The 24,183-nt window shown below is 43.5% G+C and overlaps 1 protein-coding gene across 1 annotated transcript; it reads right to left on the reverse strand.

Annotated features, from left to right (window-relative positions):
- Nucleotides 1-436: 436 nt before the first annotated feature.
- Nucleotides 437-23,896, reverse strand: LOC306940948 (legumain-like). The gene is made up of 14 exons (XM_079526230.1): nucleotides 23,816-23,896; nucleotides 23,410-23,518; nucleotides 20,234-20,331; nucleotides 18,639-18,720; nucleotides 18,353-18,426; nucleotides 17,936-18,011; nucleotides 16,192-16,254; nucleotides 15,774-15,840; nucleotides 9,188-9,306; nucleotides 8,632-8,721; nucleotides 2,074-2,283; nucleotides 1,659-1,829; nucleotides 1,031-1,098; nucleotides 437-820 (listed from the first exon to the last, which is right to left on the reverse strand). Exons 2-14 carry the CDS (start codon nucleotides 23,491-23,493, stop codon nucleotides 784-786), a joined length of 1,239 nt encoding a protein of 412 aa, XP_079382356.1. The 5' UTR covers nucleotides 23,494-23,518; nucleotides 23,816-23,896; the 3' UTR covers nucleotides 437-783.
- Between the last annotated feature and the right edge of the window lie 287 nt (nucleotides 23,897-24,183).

Below are 24,183 nucleotides of genomic sequence, written 5' to 3' on the forward strand. Positions count from 1 at the left end.
ATGGTGTTTACAAAACAAACATTGAACTAAAGACAAACATTAAACCTGTAGGAGGGGCTAGCGCCCCTCAAAAATAGTGTCACTTGTCTGCTGCGTTTTATTTTGCTGTTTTGGCAAGAGCTGAACTCTCTTCAACAGGGTGAATAACGTACATTGTGTATATGAGAGCCTAATTTAAAATGATTCACTAAAATCAAAATTGTTTATACCATCCAGAATTTATTTCAAGGTCCCTGCAGTATACAGCAAACATTTGGTGGTATGTCCTTTATATGTCGGACATTTGTGCAGGCTCCAGACCACACACACATAAGCGAAAAGAACATCTCTAGATGTACTTTTTCCTCTAAAGCTACTGAATATCGTCGCTGTCAGACAGAAATCTTGTATCTCCATATTGTTTTTTCTTGTTTTTTAAATTTACAATATCCTACAAGCGTGTCACTCAAAAGTAGCGGAGATCTAAACGTCTATTTTCTTGTCTATTTTCAACGGTATTGGATATATGTTCAAAATGTAACGGTTTTGGATATATGAAGTTTCCACCTGACAGCGACAAAATATCTTAGAAAAATCAAATAAAGCAGTAAAATATTCTTCCATAGACAGCAACATTCCCAGTAAAATCATCATAACAGGTTTTAAAACTCGCTCAGTAAAATAGTGAAAACAGACCACAAGTTAAGGAAATAAGTGTTATAGTGTGCTGATGGGGAAACCGTATCAGTTTGATTCTTTAGCATCTTCTCAAGCCATCCAGTTTGAGACTTTCTGAGGTCCATTTTACTTGGACATTACGTAGTCCATGGCCTTCTGAATGCTGGGGAGAGAGAACATGTAATGTAAAGAATTAGTAGAAAGTAGAAACAATCACACTTTAGATGAAAGGGTAAAGAGGAACACAATGGGAATGTATGTTTTCAATTGCTGATTATAATAAAGTGACTAGAGAAAGTATGTTTTGTGCTTTTACTAAACTTAAACAGAAGGCGGTGAAAACACATGCATTCATGCACGCACAGTAGCCTACCTGTCAATGGAGTATCCTCCCTCACAAAGGTTGACCAGAGCATAGTGGTGCGTCAGTGCATGCTCATACTGAAACACAAGATTATAGCCCTATATTAACATCACTTCATAAAGTCCCATACAACATGCCACAGTCAATTACAGTAATTTCAGTTCAAAAGAAAAGTACAAATTAAAGGAAGATAACTTAGATTTCCCCTGTTGTATTGGGCTGAATTAAATGCCAGGCAAAGAGAATTGTACCTTGCCCAAATAAACAGCTACGGGACGGACGAGCAAGGTGTTGCCTAACAACAACCGCTGTCCAAAAATGGATTTTAGTGATCGAGTTTTATTTCATTAAAAAGGACCTAAAGTCGTGTATACATCTGAGGTATTATTTGAGAGGACTTAGCATCCTAAGTGTTTGGTTGTGTTATTAGACGTTCCTGTTCTCCCTTTGAGCTTCTTCGGTAGTGGGTACTGTATTTATGAACGTTGCATGTCTGTCCTGCTATTGTCTTGTATTTATTGTTACTGGCAGAGCTGTGTTACTTATTTCGCCTCTTCTCTTGGCCAGTTCACACTTGTAAAAGAGACTTTAGTCTCAATGTAGATTCGTAAAGGTTAAAAGAATGTTGCTGCTGTACCTCCATTTTGTTCCAGTTGAAGCAGCTGTGCTTGTAGTGGGTGACTGCAGATTTGTAGCACTCATGCTGGGAGAGCTCCATTCGGTCATTGAGAATCTTCTGAGCCTTGAGTTTATCGCCAGTCACCCTCTCCACCACTCTGTGCATAGTCTCTTTTAGCATCTCCCTCACCTAAACAAGATTAATTTTAGTATACACTTAATGTTCTTGTTTGTACTACAGTTACGAGCACGCATGTTGATTTTCGTTGTTTCTTACACATAAAGACGAACCGTACGCGTGCACACTTGCACGCACGCTCTAACACACACACACACACACACACACACACACACACACACACACACACACACACACACACACACACACACACCTCGCAGGGCTAAATAAAACAACACACTAATTCTCCATTTACCTTAAGATGGGCGTCGATCTCCTTAAGCAGCCCTCTCATAGTACTCATGTCATCGGAGGCCATCAGCGTCCTCTTGAGGATGCCCAGGGGAACATCACGGCTGGGGATGATGTCATCACTCCCCACCTTGTGCAAGGTCATTGGTTCAGCTGGCAGGGCACCTGCGAAGCTGTTACCTTGGAACTCCATCAGTGTCATATGGGACACAGTCTACAAAGCAAGCACATGAACCACTTACACCCTACTGTATATACACTAAGTTGACTGGGGTCCACCAGGGCCCCGGTGAAATTACAGGCTTTGCGTAGGAGGAAACACCTTTAAATTACTTAGCAAATTCCATCTTAGCCTGTAGCATTTGCCGGAGCACTTTCCCTAGCCTTGACAACCTTACAGATGTATGCAAAGGCTCAACTTATCTAACTTAGATAGCCACCCACCCCTTTTCCCCCTCACTGTATATGTTTCTTTTCCCTTTTTACCTCCTTTATGATGAATTCCTGTTCTGTTCTTTGGCTATATAGAAGTGTCTATTTGTACGTCTCTAAATGTTTTGATGAATTGAACAAGATCGACCCTCTTGTAAACACGTGTAATGCTTTATTGGGTCGTCCACTCACAGTTAACAGTCTTTGTATTGAGTTGTGCTTGAAATGTACTGTAATTCTGCAAACTGTTTTCAGTCAATCAAATATTTCAATCAATCAATCAACCAAGCATAACAAACAAAACAAAAAGTGTTCTATCCTGCCTTTTTTCATCTTTTAAATTATTTGAAAGGCCCAAAACATTGTGTTTATTGTCATGATTTGTCACAACTCGAGTTGGCTTTGTCCGCAGCTTAAACGTCTTTAAATAAGGGGAATATGAGGAAAATGAAGGGGGAATTATTTTCCGGGTCTCTCGAGGGGGCGGGACTGCGGCGCTCTATAGTGTACAGTATATTGTGGTGTCTCAGTGGTTAGTTATCACCCAATATGCAAGCGCCGCTCTGGAGAGAGAGGGAGACAGAGAGCGCCAATAAGCCGCCGCCTTTTAGGTCGGGTGATTGACAGCAGGTACATCCCTCATCATCAACTCAGACAACTAGGAGCACCTGCATTCATTAGCGCACCTGAGCAAAGCAGTATAAAGGGGCGAGCTCTCTGTCTCTCTAACAGATCCACTCTCCAGAGACGAGGCGAGGCTGAGGGCAGCAGCATTGGGCGGTAAGCTAAGACACCACTATTTCAAATACCATTCTATGATATATGATGAAATCCTTAGACTGACGAGTGTATTCTCTGTATCTCACTCGCAGGCAATATACCGGGCACGCGCTCCATGGCCGAAAGGCGCGTGCATGAAACCGGCTAGAGACAAGTGACTATCGGCCTATGGAAATGGAAAGGGCAGTAACCAGAGTACAGGAGTATGGAAAAGGAGTAGAAATACGACCCCAGTACACAGCGTATACGGAAGGAGTACATCTACTCAAGTACAGGCTGAGCAGAAATACTTATCCCTCTGAACCCCCCCTTCTGAGGGCGAATATTGACTGTTATCCATCTGTCTGGCTAGACCTGTTGATACCCCCCTGTGGGAGAAGAGGAACTGAGATTAAGAGCTACAATAGGCCTGAAACTATCTGTGTCAATCCCGTATACTCACCTGTGGAATCCCTTGCAGGAATACTTACCCGATCCCCCGGGGAAAGTACTCCAAACCTACCTGTGACGTCCAGCGACGAAGTCCAGCGACGAAGATCCTCCTATTAACCTGGAAATGAACTATGTGTTGAAACTTACCTTTGACTGCATTCCCCTGCAAAGAAAAAGAGACAAAGTTAATTTCTGATTTCTGATATCTGATTTCTGTTTCCCGATTTATATCCAATAAATGCCCTAGTGAATGGGCAAACCTGACTCTCTGCTCCTGAGTTGTGTATCAGTCGCCACATATGGTGGAGAAAGCGGGCACGACTGATTCACGCTGAAACTCACGCATTATGGAGCATAATAATGCGATCGCGGTTCTCCTGCACAACCAGGCCGAACTACAAGCACACATGATACAGCTAGCGAGACAGGGCACCAGGAACAATGACCAGCCACGACCACCAGGGGTCGTAATCACCAAGCTCTCCCCCGAGGATGATGTCATCGCCTACCTGGACCTGTTCGAGCGCACGGCCACCAGAGAGAGATGGCCAGAGGCAGAGTGGGGCGACATATTGACACCGTTCTTATCCGGAGAAGCACAACTGGTATGTAGAGACCTACCTATTGATGAAGCAGAAGATTATCAAGCATTGAGACATGCTATACTAGCCAGTCAGGGAGACAGCCTGCCTGGCCGGGCACAGAAATTCCATGATTGGGCGTATGACGCCGCACTACCCCCCCCCCCCCCCCCCCCCCCGAGCCCAAGTGGCGGCGCTGTCGCGGATCTCCAACCGGTGGCTGGGGAACCACGGTGAGCTCTCCGCCCCTGACAGAGCCACCATTGACAAATGTATTAGAGAATTGCCGCCCGATGCCCGTAAATACGCTGCACAAGTATGCCCATCTACAGTAGAGAGATTAAGTGAATTGCTAGAGAATTGGCAAGTAGCATGTGAGTTAATGAAACCTTCCCGCACAGAGAAGAAGACGTGTGATGACCGGCCGGGACGGAGTAGGAGGAAGACCCCGAGCCCCGGCCCCCCCACTCAGCCCCGGGACCGTGGCCCCGCCCGCAGTGAGCAGACCCGCCACTGCTACGTATGTGGAAAAGTGGACCACATCGCTTGGGCCTGCCCAGAGAGGATCAATGGACGAGACACCCAGGCGATGCTAGACTCAGGAAGTGCTGTGACGCTGGTACGAGCGGACCTGGCGGGGTCCCTCTCGGGAGAAACCATACCAGTGACCTGTGTACATGGAGATGTGCATCACTATCCAATCGCCACACTGAGGATCCAGACCCCACGGGGCGATGCCGTGGTAACTGCAGGGGTGATACCCAGGCTCCCCGTGCCTCTCCTCATCGGATACGACTGCAGCCTCTTCGATCGATACTGGCACCCTGGCATGAGAAGCGGCCCGCCGCGCAGACGACGCCGACAGCACATCCGACGCCCGCCGGCCGCCCCACGGGCCGCCTTCCCTACCTTTGGCGAAGTGGAACCCCCGGCAGAAACAGACAGCAACGCAGCTAGTGCAGAGACGAGCGGTTCTGACGCGTCGCTGCCCGGCGAGGGGGAGATCCCACCTGGGGAGGACCCCCCCCGGACACCGAAGAGACGTTCGCCCGAGTTCCCCGAGGCCAACGACAGCCCCACCCCAGGACGTGGAGAGTTCGCTACCCTCCAATGGGAAGACCCCAATCTGAAAGGCGCTCGTGAGCAAGTGAAGGCCATAGACGGCAAACTCTGCGACGGGGTGAGTGAACTACTACCACCCTACTTCTGTGTCCACAAAGGTCTATTATATAGGGGATGTAAAGATAGAAGCGGAACTATTATTGAGCAATTGTTAGTACCGAAGTCACATATAAATAGAGTATTATATCTGGCACACTCACATCAATTGGGAGCCCACCTAGGAGTACAAAAAACCTATGACCGAATTCTAGAGAGGTTTTATTGGCCAGGCGCAAAACGAGCCATTGAAGAATTCTGTAGAAGCTGTCCAGAATGTCAACTCACAGCCCCGCGCCCGGCCCAGCGCAGCCCACTAATTCCGCTTCCTATAATTGTAATACCATTCTCTCGTATAGCAATGCATATAGTGGGACCACTGCCCAAGTCCACACGGGGGCACAAATACATATTGGTGATTGTTGACTACGCTACCCGGTACCCCAAAGCCATCCCGCTGCGTGCTGCCACCGCCAAAGCAGTAGTACACAAATTATTCATGCTGTTTAGCCGGGTCGGGATACCGGATTCGATCCTGAGTGATCAGGGAACTTGTTTCATGTCACAAGTAGTCACCCTATTATATAAATGGCTCAAAATCAAACGTATCAAAACCTCAGTATACCATCCACAGACAGACGGCCTGGTAGAGCGATTCAATCAAACCTTAAAAAAAATGTTGGAAAAACTACCAGACCTAGATGGGAAGGATTGGGACAGATTGATACTGTTTGTCATGTTCTCTATCCGTGAAGTAGTCCACAGGGTTCTCCCTGTTCGAGCTGTTGTATGGCCGAAACCCCCGCGGCCTATTGGACTTGGCTCGGGAGAGCTGGGAGAGCCAACCCTCGCCCCATCGAAGCGTAATCGATCATATAGAGCATATGCAAGCAAGGGCGAAGAAAGTCTGGCCCATGGTGAGAGAGCACATGGAGCGCGCACAGCAGGAACAGTGCCGGGTATACAACAAGGGCGCCACCCCGCGGGAGTTCAAGGTTGGTGACCCAGTACTCATATTGATACCAACTAGTGAATGCAAATTCCTAGCTAAATGGCAGGGCCCCTACGAGATTATAAAAAAAACGGGTCCTGTCAATTACAAAGTCCGACGGCCGGGACGAAGAAAAGGCGAGAATATATATCACATCAACCTGTTGAAAAGGTGGCACCAGCCCGAGGAGATACCGTTACCTGCGCTACTAACCACTATCTCCCCTCAGAGCCCGCTGGAGGTACCCATCGGGGACGAGTTATCCCCCCATCAACTCCAGGATGTGAGAGAAATATGAAGCCGGTACCGAGACCGTTTCTCCGACCTCCCGGATCGGACTCACATGATACGCCACGACATACAGATAGAGGCGGGACTGACGGCAAACGCGAAGAAATGCCAACTCGGCCTGACGGAGACCGACTACCTGGGGCACACCATAGGGAGAGGCTGTATTAAACACCAGACGAGGAAAGTCGAGCGCATCCGCAACTGGCCGCAGCCCATGACCAAGAAGCAAGTGAAATCGTTTCTGGGACTCATGGCGTACTACCAGAAGTTCATAAAGGGCTTCTCGACGATCGCAGCCCCCCTGTATGAACTGACACGGCAGAAACGGCCAAACCATGTGAAATGGACCCCCGAGGCAGAAGAGGCATTCCAGCGCCTGAAGGCGGCGCTATGCGCGGAGCCGGTGTTGAGGGCACCCGACTTCGCGCGGCCATTTGTTCTGTACACCGACGCCTCCGGCACGGGCCTAGGCGCGGTGTTAGCCCAGGAGATGGAAGGAGACGAGCACCCCGTCACCTTCATCAGCAGGAAGCTCCTGGACCACGAGAAGAACTATGCCACAGTGGAAAAAGAATGCCTGGCCGTGAAATGGCCGATCCATCACCTCCGATACTACTTATGGGGACACCAGTTCACGGTCATCACTGACCATGCCCCCCTGAGATGGATGGCCAGCAACAAGGATACGAATGCCCGAGTGACAAGATGGTTCCTAGAACTACAGAACTACAAGTTCAAGGTGGAACATAGGCCAGGCCGTAACATCCCCCATGCTGACGCACTGTCTAGACGGTATGAAGAACCCGGGGAAAGCCCGGGCCCCAAGCAGAATCTAAGTGGAGGGGTATGTGGTGTCTCAGTGGTTAGTTATCTCCCAATATGCAAGCGCCGCTCTGGAGAGAGAGGGAGACAGAGAGCGCCAATAAGCCGCCGCCCTTTAGGTCGGGTGATTGACAGCAGGTACATCCCTCATCATCAACTCAGACAACTAGGAGCACCTGCATTCATTAGCGCACCTGAGCAAAGCAGTATAAAGGGGCGAGCTCTCTGTCTCTCTAACAGATCCACTCTCCAGAGACGAGGCGAGGCTGAGGGCAGCAGCATTGGGCGGTAAGCTAAGACACCACTATTTCAAATACCATTCTATGATGTATGATGAAATCCTTAGACTGACGAGTGTATTCTCTGTATCTCACTCGCAGGCAATATACCGGGCACGCGCTCCGTGGCCGAAAGGTGCGTGCATGAAACCGGCTAGAGACAAGTGACTATCGGCCTATGGAAATGGAAGGGCAGCAACCAGAGTACAGGAGTATGGAAAAGGAGTAGAAATACGACCCCAGTACACAGCGTATACGGAAGGAGTACATCTACTCAAGTACAGGCTGAGCAGAAATACTTAACCCTCTGAACCCCCCCTTCTGAGGGCGAATATTGACTGTTATCCATCTGTCTGGCTAGACCTGTTGATACCCCCCTGTGGGAGAAGAGGAACTGAGATTAAGAGCTACAATAGGCCTGAAACTATCTGTGTCAATCCCGTATACTCACCAGTGGAATCCCTTGCAGGAATACTTACCCGATCCCCCGGGGAAAGTACTCCAAACCTACCTATGACGTCCAGCGACGAAGTCCAGCGACGAAGATCCTCCTATTAACCTGGAAATGAACTATGTGTTGAAACTTACCTTTGACTGCATTCCCCTGCAAAGAAAAAGAGACAAGTTAATTTCTGATTTCTGATATCTGATTTCTGTTTCCCGATTTATATCCAATAAATGCCCTAGTGAATGGGCAAACCTGACTCTCTGCTCCTGAGTTGTGTATCAGTCGCCACAATATGCATAGTTTCATTATATAAATGTCTCTCTTCAACAATAATAATTTCTTTCCTGACCTTGTCTCCATACTGCTGGACGTGGCTGCCGTTGGTGTGCTCCTTCACAAACTCAAACTGCTGGAATAGGGTATTCTTTGTCAGGTCAAACTGTGAGCAAATAGTGAAACACAAAACCATCAAAAACATCCCTATTCTGGAGGAAACCTTGTGTCGCAACACGCCACGTTATGAGCTTGTAGATCGGCTATGTATGTTTGGTGAAAGGATTTGAAAAGAGTGGACCGAGTACAGGTGATGTTTACTACGTATAGAGGCTTTACGTGGTTAAAATATGTGGGACATGCTGGTTGCTCAACCAGTCGGTGCATCAACCATTCAATCACAATGTGTGCCTGTAATGTATTGCATGTCAACACTTCTTTACCTCATCACCTTCCTACAATATGTCCAAATAATGTGCCATGAGAATATTATTAAAATAAAACAGATGTGTAGCTACACAATATGATCTAAGGCTTCAAAAGGCCCTTATTGAGTTTCATGAGTGTCAGTATGTAGTAGTATCTGTTGTAGGCCTATTGGTGGGGGTAATACACTGGACAAGTTGACGCACCACATCTGAATACCCCATCCAGTAGTTGCTGTACACACTTCCCAGGTAAGTCCGCCTCTCCGCATCATAGTAGCAAGCATAAGCAGGTTCAGACGCATTGGCAGAAGTGGTGGCATAGACTGTAAAAGGATAGTTTATAGATTATGATTTTATTATGGTCATCATATATAGTGACAAAAACATGTTTTACTGTCACATAAAAATAACAATGCTTTAATATCCTTTGTTACTACATTACATTACCTGCCAATGCATGGGTTCCCAAACCTTTCAGCCCGCGACCCCAAAATAATGCTGCCCTTGACTCGCTGACCCAACCTAACCCCGGAAGTAATTTTATGCGCATAAACGTGCACGTTTGGTGCACATTTGTCCACACACATAATGTATTAATCCTAGGACTATAGAGGTTTTGTAACAATAATTATTAAAATTTATTTGTAATCAATTTTGCATTGCATTTCACTCATTCTGTTGAATTCTATTCAGGTGTGAAAAATATTGTTGATGACACAAAATCATTTTGCAACCCCACCGTCAGTGTCCCCATGTACTGCTCATCTACAATGACAAGCTCATAATGTGTCACAACTCACAAGATTGTATACCTGCTACTTGTGGTGCACAACAACATCATTGATGAAGTATACATAAGCATTAGCCGGTAGAGGGGGGCTAGTAGCCTTGTTGCGACCGAAGGTCGCAGTTAACTATGCAATTGTGCATTTCCCGTCAGGGTGTCGGGCACCAGTGTGTGTTGGTCTCATGTCTCATCATGTGGCATCATCAGGGATGGAGATGTGGAGACCCTGATGTCATAGTCCAGTTCCCTATGTTCAGCCATATGAGTTTGTAGGCTGAAGACGAAGATTTTTAAAACTATATATTTTTGGAAACCTTATAGCCTAACGAATCAGAAGGTTCGAGGTCGGTAAAGCAGCCATCTTGGAGCTTTAAAAATGGCTACTTTCAAAAACGAATTTCTCAATATCTCGCCTCCTAGATGACCTAATATCAAGATTGCAGTGGTTAAATCTACATTTTTGGGGGCAAGTAATCCAATGGAGCTGATTACATTCTATATGAGGCATGTATGGGTGGGTATTTCACATTTTTACATGATATATCACGTACAAATGCTAATTTCCCACATTTGGGAACCCCCTTTTTTAGATTTCTTCATTTGCCCTGCTATAAAAGGTTGGCCACCAGAAATAATATCCATGAACCAGTAGGAACACAACCTATATGGACAACCCGGTCAATCGGTCATCTTGCTGCTGGAAATCCAATATGGCCGCCTCAATATTGGCCCCTATCAGAAAGTACCTTTGGTGATAACTTTTGAACCAGATGGGATAGAAATGCAAACTTGGTAACTATTTCATAATTTATGAGCATGGGAAACTCATTGGAATACTTATCTTTATGATTGGGTGTGCCTGTACCCCTAATTAGCATATTTCCAAAATGGACGCCACCTAAAAATGAGTTTTACTGTGACTTTTACAGTGACATCCGACTGTTATGGCAAAAAGATTGCTTTTTAAGCAATGTGAGCACATATGGTCAGTTTGAACTTTCATTTCTATATTGACAATATGGCTGCAGTCATAAATAATGTATGGTATTGTAGTCCGGCAGCCGACAGGCTTCTTTTGTTTAAAGCGGGAAATTTGGTATATAGTCTTTTTTATTGGCCTAAAATATTGTCTACATACATACATACATACATACATACATACATACATACATACATACATACATACATACATACATACATACATACATACATACATGAATCCACTTGCTGACCGGCTGTTAGTATTGGGCAATCTTTTTTTATAGGGGTTTCTTGTGTGACCCTACCATTAACATCCTATGGCTGGCAAAAATGTCAAATTTCCCTTTTGCTTTAAGTAGCATGTGAATGTCAAACTAGGGGTTTTTCATGATTCTGAATCCATTAGGGGTTTTTCATGATTCTGAATCCATTCCAAGCATTAGTTTTGCACAAAATACACTCCTTGGGCTAAAAGCAGCCATAGCCACTTGCCCAAATGTTCCCAAAATGTGCTGACCTCTTCACATTTGTCATGATGTCTATGGCCGTTTTTAGCCCAAGGAGTGTATTTTGTGCAAAACTAATGCTTGGAATGGATTCAGAATCATGAAAACCCCCTAGTTTGACATGTCACATGCTTGAGATGACATAGAATCCACACAACAGGAGGCTGATACAAGAATACTCCACACCCTACAGTGTCCAGAATGGCAATGTTGACAGAGTTGACATCCATGCCAATGATACAGACATCATCATCATGTGCCTTTACTATGCAGCAACCCACCTCAGATGCCTTCCAGAGCAATATGCATACCTTCCTGTCCATCAAATGGTATCAGCACTGGGGCTTGCACAGTGTCGTTGCCCTGCCCTTTATCTAAGTGGTAACGACACCAGCATTCACTGGCAAGAAGGCATACAGTAGTTCAAGGCCAGCATGTGTCTGGATCTCCCTGCACCTGAGGAGTTTGATGACGTCATCTGAGAGGGAATCAGAATAGTTTTCACCAATCAGGCACAAAACCTCACAATTGCTGTATATACATCCAAAGCTGACCACCCAGAGGATTTTGACCTTGGGTAAGCTTATAGTGTACACGTTCCTCAATAATAGATCAACCCTCTGAAAGCTGCTACCTCTCTAGGTCTCTCTTGCCCTCCATGCAAGTGCCTTCCTCACTTTAAGATCTTGCTCTGTTGAATTGACCCATGCGTGCAGGTACTTGAAGTCCTTGACTTCCTTCAAAGCAGTGCCTTCTGTTGTTGTCAGAAGTGGATGTTGCAAAGGGATGTTATAGTTGATAACTTCAGTTTTCTTGGCATTCAGCCGAAGGCCAACCATGGCGCACACTCTTGTCAGGAGTTCCTGAGCTTGTTCCACGTGGTCGGAGAGCAGGTTGATGTCGTCTGCGTAGTCAGGTCTGTCTGACAGTGGGGTGTCTCTCTCGTGCTCTCGTCCACTGATAGCCTTCCTTAGCGCGTAGTCCAGGACTATGACTAAGAGGAAGTACCCCAGCCAAGATGTCAAACTCCTCGCTGTTGCCATCTGGGGTCAAAACCTTGGCCCTTGTTGCTGTGTACATGGTCTCTATTGCCCGGAGTAAGGTGGGAGGGACACAACAGAGAATGCCTTTGACCTGCACCTGAGATGCCATAATGGATAAACGTGCACACATCGCCATGCCAGATAATCCTTCTTTCACAGAGTATGGATCGTCTCTCAGTGATGGCAATGCAGTCCCCCTTGCATACCGAGCCAACCTGACCTATGTCAATGAACAATGCAATATCCTGCAGCTGTATCAAAGGCTGACAGAAAAACTGTTCCTGTGCAAAGAAGGTAATTTCATGCTACTTAGGATGCCATTGCCAATGAACTGGAGACACGATGCAGCAGGATCAGTGCAATACATGACAACAGTGACCGTGAATAGCATCATATACCATAGTATAATTGGCTTTAGAAGCAGGCAAGACAGCACCATAGAGGTAAACATGAACCTTTTGTAGGCAACCTCAACACCGCTTCACTCAGTTTGTCACTAAGTAGTCTATCTTTTGTTCTGTTACAAGCATAACACTGTGTGTGTGTGTGTGTGTGTGTGTGTGTGGGCCATCTTAAAGTTACTGTAACGAAGACTCTGACTAGGACGTTGGGCTATATGATATATGACATGTTTAGTATGACAATCCCTATATTTGGGCCCGAGCCGACCTAGTGCTGATATCGATAGATATGGTAGAACCATATATGGATAGAACCATATATGGATAGATCTAACTGGCTTAGTCATCGTGACAAGCCTGGTCGGAGAATATATAGAGGGTCGGCTTCAGGGAGAAGGCAGAAGTCAAAGCATCCTGGTTTAAGTTCTAACCGGACACCACTGCGGGGGTCCTAAGCTAAGTAATCAGCAATACAGCCTTGAGCTATTTTATAGTTACATTGTGGGCGTTTTCAGATTTTTCTTTGCAATCATCCCCACAACTCTAGATAGAATCAGAGGGAAGAAGACAATACCATGCATTATGACTGCAGCCATATTGTCAATATAGAAATGAAAGCTCAAACTGACCAAATGTGCTCAAATTGCTTAAAAAGCAGACTTTTTGCCATAACGGTCAACTAACACTGTAAAAGTCACAGTAAAACTCTTTTGTGTGGCATCCATCTTGGAAATATGCAAATTAGGGGCCCAGACACACCCAATCATAAAGGTAAGTATTCCATTGAGTTTCCCATGCTCATAAATTATGAAATAGACACCAAGTTTACATTTCTATTCCATTTGGTTCAAAAGTTATTGCCAAAGCTACTGTACTTTCTGATAGGGGCCAATATTGAGGCGGCCATATTGGATTTCCAGCAGCAAGTTGACTGGTTTGTTCCTACTGGTCCATAGATATTATTTCTGGTGGCCAACCTTTTATAGCAGGGCAAATGAAGAAATCTAAAAAAGGGTGTTACCCAAGGTGGGTATTTTTACATGATATATCATGAAAAAAAAAGTATCATCGAAAAAAATGGCAACAAACATTTTCTGATTCGTTAGGCTATAAGGTTTCCAAAAATATATAGTTTTAAAAATCTTCGTTTTCAGCCTACAAAATTACATAAGGAACCTGACTAGTAAATGCGACCTGCTGTCATAGTTAAGCCCATATATGGAGATCCCTGATGTCATCATTATGGCCAGCAAAACCCTTAGATCTCCATATATGGATATATGTCATAACTTTTTTTGGATGTGCAGGAGTCACCTTTTTTGTCTCATATGTCAGAACCTGTTCTGATCCTTCCCTATCCATCTGAATAAGCCACTAGGCTTCTGAATCTTAATAAAAATCACACCCCTGTGAAGTGAGCGGTGCAACTGTTCTCTACAGTTGCACCGCGCAACTGTAGAGAACAGTTGCACCGCTCACTTCACAGGGGTGTGATTTTTATTATTACAGTAGAAGTTTACAGACCAAACTGTAAATAAAAGGTTTACATGACTTTCTGCCTCAGTCCGTATATAGCGAGCTGTATTGAATAAGCAGAGAACAGAATATGGGACAGAGTTGCACCACTCACTTCACATGGGTGTGATTTTTATTATTACTACAGTAGAAGTTTTTGAGTGGTGTAAACCACTCGTACAACTGGCTTTTGTGTGCAGAAAAAATGAGCATGGTTGCTATGTTCAAAAAAATTTCTGACGTAATTAAATCACACCCGGGTGAACTGGATGACCGTAGCAACCATGCTCATTTTTTCTGCACAAAAAAATCCAGTTGTGAAATCACATCCGGGTGTGATTTACGTCAGATCAGAGCTGATCAGGCTATATAATACCTTACACCACTCAGTTCACACGGGTGTGATTTTTTACTTATGAAAGCAGAGAGTCTTCTGTTTCATACGGTATATAGTATTTATATGTCGCTATAGGCCTTATTTTGTGAATATTGAGGAGTTCACGTCCATGTCTTCTCTGAAGTTATCTGGTGGGCACAAGCTGCATTCAATAACCAATTACTGTCTAACTGTACATGGGATCAATGTTTACTCTTTTCCTCGTAAAAGTACACATTCAGGGCTTTCATTCGGTGTATAGGATGTATAGGATATTTATTGGGTTCAATTTTATATCTGCCTGTCAATGTCTCTGACTTTAAACCATCCATAACTCTGCTCGCTGTTCAAGATAACCACTTCCAGGCAAATGCAGGTGTTGCAAAAAGGTCAATATCTCCAGAATGGAACATGGTAAAATCAAAATGTATTTTTTAAATTGAAGTGGACAAGTTCAGCTTTCTTTTGATGTATGCGTGTGATTCTCGCTATAAGAGAACATTTTGCTGTGGGCCCCCAAACAAGGCCTTTGTGCAATGTTAAGCGGTAGCAACATCCAAATAGGCCTGCCGAGATCTTGTAGCAATCAAAGTGTTAAGACCCACCTACTCCCTGGGGGGGGGGGTAGGACATGTATATAAGCTGAAGTCTGACTGAGTTGTGTTGAGTCAGTATGGCGTTCCATTGCAATGCTGAACCTGACTCCGTATTCGAATACAAGATTCTAATACTCTTAAACTCTGAATTGTGTCTGTCTCATTATTTTGTTTAACTGTTATAAGTGCTCTCCAAACAGATTTCCTTAACACCACCCTCAGGCGTCTTACTGGTACATGTCTAAATGTGGATCATATTATGTGGATATGTGGATCATAATTTAAATCACTGAATGTGTGCAGGAACCTCCCACATTCTAGTGTAAGATTTGAGGGTTATCAATTAGTAAATTAATCCCTGCATTTGTGTGTTCTTTGGGTGGAGCACACATGTTAAATGTGAATATTGGCAGATCATGTTAATTTCATTGTGGGAAGCCAAAATCATGATCAAGATTGAAATGTGAATACTGCAGCCCTAGCATTGTTACATGACTGCAGATTGTTTTATTGACTTCATCATCACTATGTTTTGTTTTGTTCTGGGATGTGATTGTGATTCTGAGTAGGAGAAGTGCAACTCACTGTCAATGTCACCAGGCAGGTCGGTCATCATTGATCCGGAATCACATGCTTCAATGTAGATCACCATCTGTGCATGTGTGTGCAGGAGGAAAGGGGTGGGTGAGGAGGAAAATCTGCCTCAGCCAATTGATTGACATGGCAAGTTGGCAACCCCACACCTGCTATTTGATTACTTAACCAGTCCACATTTCACAGTCAGGAATTGCATACTAGGTTCCCAACTTGCATCGTTCCCAAGTAGGTCGGTGGTTGACGGGCACAGGTCTAGTAGGTCTAACATTTAACCACTTAAGCTCTATTCATAAATTAAATTATGTCGAACAAGCTCTACAAGCTCACAATGTTCACATTTATTTTAAGAAATATTCAAAAAATGTGGCTACCACATAAATTACATGCACCAAATAGGCTTTCTCACCTCTTTGTACTTCTTGTTTTCATGCATGTACTTTATGGTGTCCTTGAAGTCTTTAACATGGAGCTGGGGAGAAAGAGCGAAAAGCCTTTGTAGAATTCAGTCACGTCACTCAATCACAATTTACAATTTAGGCATTTAGACACTCTTAATCCAAAGCGGGTACAGGTGGGTGATGGCCCCATACAAAGCCATAAATTTGCATTTATATGGCCATGGATCCCTTCACTGAATGGACAGGCGATTGTCTGTGTCCGTGACGTGATGGACGAGGCGTCAATGGACGGCAGCTCCAACAGAGTCCAGCCCAGCTATTGTTGTCGGAGGAGGGGTTATATTTGTTGGATTTCTTTGACGGCACACACTTGGGCATTTCAGACGGCACAGTAAAGTGCCGCGGCACACAGGTTGGGAAACACTGCACTATAGAATGCTATAATGTATACATAATAAGCTATCTAAATTACATAATTTTGCCTTTGTATATGACTATATGCCTGCAAGGACGTCGAGGCAAGTGCTACGACAAGTGCTGCCATGTGAATCACAATATCACATGGACAGCTCTGGAGCAGGTACTGTGTGGTTCGGTATCTTGCTTTATGACATGCGGATTGAACATGTGACTCAATTACTTAACACTTCCTCAAATCTTTCCACAAGTTTTTAAAAGTGCAAACTAACTTGAAAACAACAGTATTTATTTACAGTCTGGTTTAGATTTCTGGGTAAGAATTGGGTGATTCTTTCTGTGTGGAAAGGTCAGGGAACAATAACACTGACCAAATCAGGACGTAAACTAGAAAAAGTGTCCCTCGGGGCACAGGTCACCAGGATAATAGCGTTTGTGATGTTTGGACAAAATGTGTAGGAGTATTACAAGTAAGATGCGTAAATGCGGGAAGCGAACAAAGCTGTTGTGGCAGTCTGACACACACACACACACACACACACACACACACACAAACACACATGCAGAGACCTGTATCCTTCCAATTTCGTATTGGTTTGCTCCCAATCTTTTGCCCTCTGGTGGCGGACGGGTGGTGTTACAGCGTGACACAGACACACACACAGACAGTTTTGGCCATCTTCTATAGTTAGTGCTCACTTCGTTCGCAATCACTTCGTTCGCAATAAATGTGTTTTGTTTTGTTTTTGTTATTTTTCAATAATCTGTCATCTGGTGGTTGTATAACAGCCAGGACAATACAAATAAATATATAACACTTAACAGAGTATTCATATTGTGTAGTGTGCATACAAAGTTGTACACAGATCGGTGCAGTTATAGGTGTAAAATTTAAGTTGTATTTCTTCCTCTGCCTAGTGGGAATGTGTGTGCATAATGTCACCGAAATTACACGCTGTGTTCAAGATTTGAGGCGTTTTGTTCAAAATGGACCAATTCTGCAAACTTTGGAAGGCAATCTTAGCCAATCAGGATGGAATATGGGAAAGTGGACAGATGTGTGTTGATCACATGACTATGGAGATAGTTTATACCGATTTGCGTGATGTATGGATAAAATGTTTGCGAGTAATGTACATAAATGTGTTTTGCCAAAATCGGCCTCATGGTGGCGCTATAACCGGCAGTTGTGGGATTTCTTCTTCGGCCTAGAGAGAATGTGTGTACATACTTTCACGGAAATCGTACGCTGTGTTATGATTTAAGGCATTTTGTTGGAAATGGACAAATCCTGCAAACTTTGGAAGACAAAAATATGAAAACACTGTGACTTACGTGAGCATGAGGGAAGACTAGGATTCCAACTGCGCCATGATCAGCAAAATAAACAAACACATGATCGTTGGGGCCGCTGCCATGAGAATAAAGAAATGGAAACCGTGAACGACCTGATAAACCAGCAAGGTGATATTCTACACATACGTTGCATTCAACCATTCACTGAAATAGGAATTCGTTCAGATAATCAACCCCTTTTCCAAAGGAAGTAAGCTCCGTTTTCAAATGAAACACTTTTTTTAAATTTGTATTATTATTATTAAGCTTAGGCAGATACAGGCTTTGTGAAAAAAATATTCAAAGAGCCTATCGGTGATCTGCAGCTATACTCAGTCGGGGGTAAATAGAAACTGAATGTTGGATGATTAAAAGTCCTTGAGCTTTTCAGTTGCCTTCGTTTTCCTCCTCACTCACCTATTCAGGACTTTGCGAGAGCCACCTTGAGAGTCACCTTTCAGCACTGCCAGGAAGTTTTCAGGAGTCACAGCCTTTCAGGGCACCATTAACACAAACAAGAGAGAGAAACAAAGCAAGGGAGTGGAGTTTTAAAATAGACCTACTGACATCAAACCTATCAAATGGAAAATCTTGTTTAATGTAGTGCCTATTCTCATGCCATTTTATGGTCGGTCAATCAATAGCTATGATTTGTACTGTACTACAGTATGTGCATGCACACTATTTGCACTGAATTACTCACATCCCCAGTGTAGTCTTTGGGAACTCCCTTGTACACATCTGGACCATTTGGCCTGTTGATTATGATTCCTGGTGTGGGGTTTCTGAAAAAAAAAGACACAAAAGTTTGTCTGGGGAAGTGAAAGTCAGGTGACAATTAAAGCATGAAGACAATGACATTGCGAAAAGGTGGATTATTCACCAATCAGGTAGCCTCGGAGACTGCAGGTAGTCCGGCAGTCGAGGTGGAACGGGTGGGAAATGTGGTATATAGTCTATTTTATTGGCCTAAAATATTGTCTATATTATATATATATTAATGAATCCACTTGCTGACCGGCTGTTAGTATTGGGCAATTATTTTTTATAGGGGTTTCTTGTGACCCTACCATTAACATCCTATGGCAGGCAAAAATGTCAAACTTTTCTTTTGCTTTAAGTAGCATGTAACATGTCAAACTAGGGGTTTTTCATGATTCTGAATCCATTCTAAGCATTAGTTTTGCAAAAAATACACTCATTGGGCTAAAAACAGCCACGGCTGCGCGTCGCTTCCTCCTCCGTCACTGACAGAGGGGAAGCGAGTAAGCGACGCCGTCAGAAGCCCCCTCGCTCAGGAAGGCCCCCTCTCTCAGACCAACGTGTTGTTGTTGCGACAATAACATACAGCCTATAAGCCAAAAGGAATATAAAGATCTTGGGTCTTCATATTTACCCTGCTCTAATGCAACAAAAGTGTGTTCTTACATCCTCCATTTCACGATTTCAGCACTCGTGAGTAAATTAATTTAATTGCCATTATGAAAGTTTTCAGTGACACCCACAACTTGGTTGCATTGCCGTCAATAATGAATCTGTCTTTAAAATGTTCTAATATTAATATAGCATATTGGCATTGTCTGTTGGTGCACAAATGTTATGTGGACCATGTAACAACATGGTGAACAGCACTGTTTGCAAATGTAGCTACATTGTTGGCCACAAAGACAATTTAGACAAAATATGCTGCTGCCTGCTAATGGAGCTTGTAGATATAGGCTAATAATTTTTCGGGAAAATTGCAGATAGTTGAGTGGACCGGTTCCATGCCAGTCTTGCCAGAACAGATATGGTGACTTGTTTAGTAAATCTGAAAAACGGTATTAACAAAAGAAGTGGAGCTTTTCAAACTCTTTCTCAACCGTCCGGTTCTGTAAAAGAAAATACATGAAACAGCATAGTTTTTTCCACATGTCATCATTCATGCCATGCATGTTTCTTGTTAATGACTGTATTAATAACCATAAAGTAATATCCTAGTCCTTACATAATAGTTTAGCAGAGACTGAAGTTGGAAAGGCTGTGCCCAGTGCATGGCTGTGTCTTGTGTGTCAGCAGGCAGCACAGGCAGTGGCACGCTAAACGCATGCATGTTAATTAATTAATTAATTAATTAATTGGCTGAATCTGTAGGGCCTTTTGATTTGGTGAAGCGCCAGGGCCTTGAGAGGGGTTGATCCGTCACTGCACACACACACACACACACACACACACACACACACACACACACACACACACACACACACACACACACACGTCCCTGAGGATTTGTGAAGTACAAAGGAAAACTGAACTCACCTTTCATTGTACGCAATGTCGTCGTACATCATGACCACGATCTGCTCATCAGGAATGCCATTCTTATGAACGATCTGATAGGCATGGCAAGTTTCGGCCTGCATGGGAGGGAGTCAAGTCATTCATTATAATCAACTTATGTGCCTATTTTAGATTTCGGTAACTGTAAATGGCACTTTAGATGTGCCATTTACTTTCATATTTGTCTGTGCCTACTGTAATTATGTGCACACGTAGCACAGGTACCGTCCTAAAGTCGGCTCTTTGGTGCTACAGTGGTAAAATAGGAGTATGAATCGGCCCTTAAAGGCTCAAGAGACACACCCACATGCACAGAGCCGAGATTCATCTGAAACATCAAACGGAATCTCATATTTCCTCAGGCCTAAAAACGATTTTCATATACCTCTCACATTTTCTACCTGTGATTTGTTATGAAATGAGGAGACAGGAAGTTCTACAAGCTAAACTAGTTTTGTGTTTGTCAACGTAGCTTAAATAGTTGGTGTCAGTCCATTAAGGTGTGGTACTGTACTCTATGTTGATGAGAAAACTGAGATTCCAAACAGATAATTAAGTACATGATGAGTGATTCATGAAGGCCATGTCAGGATTTAAAGGAATGCAGTGTCAATAGTAGTTTGATTAGGGTGCCCAACCTTGATCAGAGCTGAGGAGGAGGTATGATTTAGTTGTTATTGTAATTTGACACTTTGAAACACTTTCTCTCAACTGACAAAAAATATAACTATTTACTTGTCCAGTTCTGCCCTCTTTAACAATCATGTCATGCCATGTTCTTTTCCACTGTGGTCATACAGTTGATTTGACTCACACATACCATGACAAATGTGGTACCGATATCGCATACAATACCACAAATCTCCTGCAACATATTTCATGTCACCCTGACACTATATATTTAAAATTGTGAATATTAAAAAAAAATCACACCTGTGTGAACTGAGTGGTGTAAGGTCTTATATAGACTGATCAGCTGTGGTCTGACGTAATGTCTGACGTAATGAAATCACACCCGTGTGAACTGGGTGACCATAGCAACCATGCTCATTTTTTACGAACAGACAGACAGACAGACAGACAGACAGACAGACACGTAAACTAACAAAGCCAGTTGTAGGAGTGGTTTATACCACTCGAAAATATATACGGACATACGAACAACGTTCACTGGAGTTCACTGTGTTGTTGTGGAGCATTTGCTATAACCAAGTAGTGTCATTGCTGTAACTTGGTATCTGCAATGTGTTCTGTTGCTGCAGGGTGAACTATGGGTAGCATTATAGTATAATGGCCTTCATTTTTTCCAACACATTTTTCCAGTTGGCTTCTTGTCATTATTTTGGAGGACAACTAAGGCGCGATTCATACTCATACTATTTTAGAGCCGAATAAAAGTCGGTTCGGCTCTGTAGAGCCTACAATGTGACGTCATTTGAGGTTCGGGGGGGGGGCAGGTACCGTAAAGTCGGCTCTTTGGTGCTACAGCGGTAAAATAGGAGTATGAATCGGCCCTTAAAGGCTCAAGAGACACACCCACATGCACAGAGCCGAGATTCATCTGAAACATCAAACGGAATCTCATATTTCCTCAGGCCTAAAAACGATTTTCATATACCTCTCACATTTCTACCTGTGATTTGTTATGAAATAGGTTTGCATTCAGCAGTCAGCAAGTTTTTTTTGTTTTACCATATTTTGTCCCTGTGGAGCATAATTGGTATATTTCTTTGCATTTAAAGTTATTTAATTATTTAGTATACTGTATAAAAAGATCTACATTTGCTGAATATGTGTGTGCCTTTTTCTCATGCACTTTGAGAATTCTGCTATTACCTTCCTTAAGAGTAACCTTGTGCATTGTCTTTATTTCAATTTTTATCTTATCTATTATTTTCACTGTATTTTTGTCATTGACATTGTCAAAGATATATTTTCTAACATGTTTCATCTTTTCAAAGGAACCAGTGCCCAGTCAGAACCAACTTCAAGCCTAAGTGGGTTTGCCTGTGGGATCCACATGGGCCAGTCTTAGCCCATGTGGATCCCATGTGTGGGCTTGTGGCTTGCAGAGGTGGAGCTATCTCTCTCTGCATGGAGTTAGTTGTAGAGGAGTCTTTAGAGACAGAGAGACGTGCTGTGCCTGGCACTGAAGCAGAGAAGCATTGAAGCAACATAATTATTAAAGTTTCTTAAACGTAAATTTCAAGTGAAGTTTATGGGAGGAAACTTTTAAGAGAGGGGACAGAAGTCTTGCGCCTTTCCTGAGTTGCCTCACTGCATGTGCGCACTGCGCAGCACGAGCATTGAATCAACATGAGACGAGAGAGGAGGAGAGCGAAAGTGTGTGTGTGTGTGTGTGTGTGTGTGTGTGTGTGTGTGTGTGTGTGTGTGTGTGTGTGTGTGTGTGTGTGTGTGTGTGTGTGTGTGTGTGTGTGTGTGTGTGTGTGATCACGGCGTAGGGTCCAGAGGCCCAGTCAGTTTAGACTAGCTTGCCAGTCTAACTTCGAAGAGAGGTGGTGAAAAAAACAACAAATGATAGCCTACTTTGGCAGCCCATGTGCATGCAAATTTCTGTTAGTAGCAAACCACAGCATGCAAGCCGCCTTTGTTTTCAATGATTCGCACGTCGGCAAACCCGTTCTCACATATCAGAGTGTGTGTGTCTCTCAGATATGCTTTTATTTGTTATTGTCAGTAGTTAGTAGTAAGAGAAGTAGCCTACAACACTATTGCCATGGGTAAATGTAGAATAGATATATTATTTAAAATAATCACTATATTCACTATATTATCCACAAAATGGCTCAATAAAGGAGAGGATGTTACAATATTCATTATACATGTCTTAAATTGACATTGAGCTTTTTTGTTAAATAAACATTTGACATCTTTAAGTTATTTTATACAATTTTGGAACCAAAATAGGGAACCGTTAAGAACCGGAATCGATAAGCAGAACCGGAATCGGTACCGGACTCGTAACGATACCCATCCCTACTGATCATACATATCAATGATATTGATTCAGTTTAGAAAGGTACTAAAGTTGTGATTGTTTTTATTCAGTTTGTTCAGTTTTGTATTTTTATGCCAGATGCAATCTTATCATCCTGTGGCATCTAGTTGCACATGTCAAGTTCCACTTGATTTACCTGGTGCCTGTAGTTGAACCAGCCCCAGGAGCCAGCTACAATCACCACCCAGTTCTTCCCCTTGCAGTCAGTCCTCTGTGACATTCCGTCTTTCAGTGTTGTTTCCTTACTGTAAGTGGTAAGTTGACAGAATGACAATATAAACATTGTAAACATACACAAAAACACACAAGCTAACTGTACGATGTCACATGATGTCGACGATGATACTCTTCTTTGGAAATCTAACTAGTAGTATTAGAAAGTCAACCTCTAAAACCCTATGCTAAAAACCCTGATGTGGTGGGAGAAAAGTCGTTATTTACAATTTATGCATTTAGCAGATGCTCTTAATCTAGAGCACTTTACAAAACATGGTAATAATAACAATGTAATACAAATACAATGAGAGAATTATTTTATTCACCTTCTGTTTTACAGAGTATCTAGATGAAGCCGCTGCATGTATGTACCAGTCACTGTCGTCCAATGGTGAATATATATAGACGTGTGATGTCGGGAAAACAAGAGACTAGAGTTGGAAAACCAATCCCGTCGCTGAGGAGGCGGGACTTACTGTAGGCTACCTTTGCATGGGACTGTCCTAGCCTGGTTAACCACTCCCTCTTGAGAAATAAAATGTTTTCAAGAGGAAGTGGTTTACCAGGCTAGGACTGTCCCTCATTTCCAAGACTATTCAGGCATCCCACAAATTGAGACCCTGTCCCACATTGTGACTGGCAGGCATCAGCGTTCAATAGTTGGTCCCCTAATAGTTGGATTTATTTTTGTAAA

This window comes from Electrona antarctica, assembly GCF_951216825.1.
Source record: "Electrona antarctica genome assembly, chromosome: 17".
Classification (NCBI taxonomy): Eukaryota; Metazoa; Chordata; class Actinopteri; order Myctophiformes; family Myctophidae; genus Electrona; species Electrona antarctica.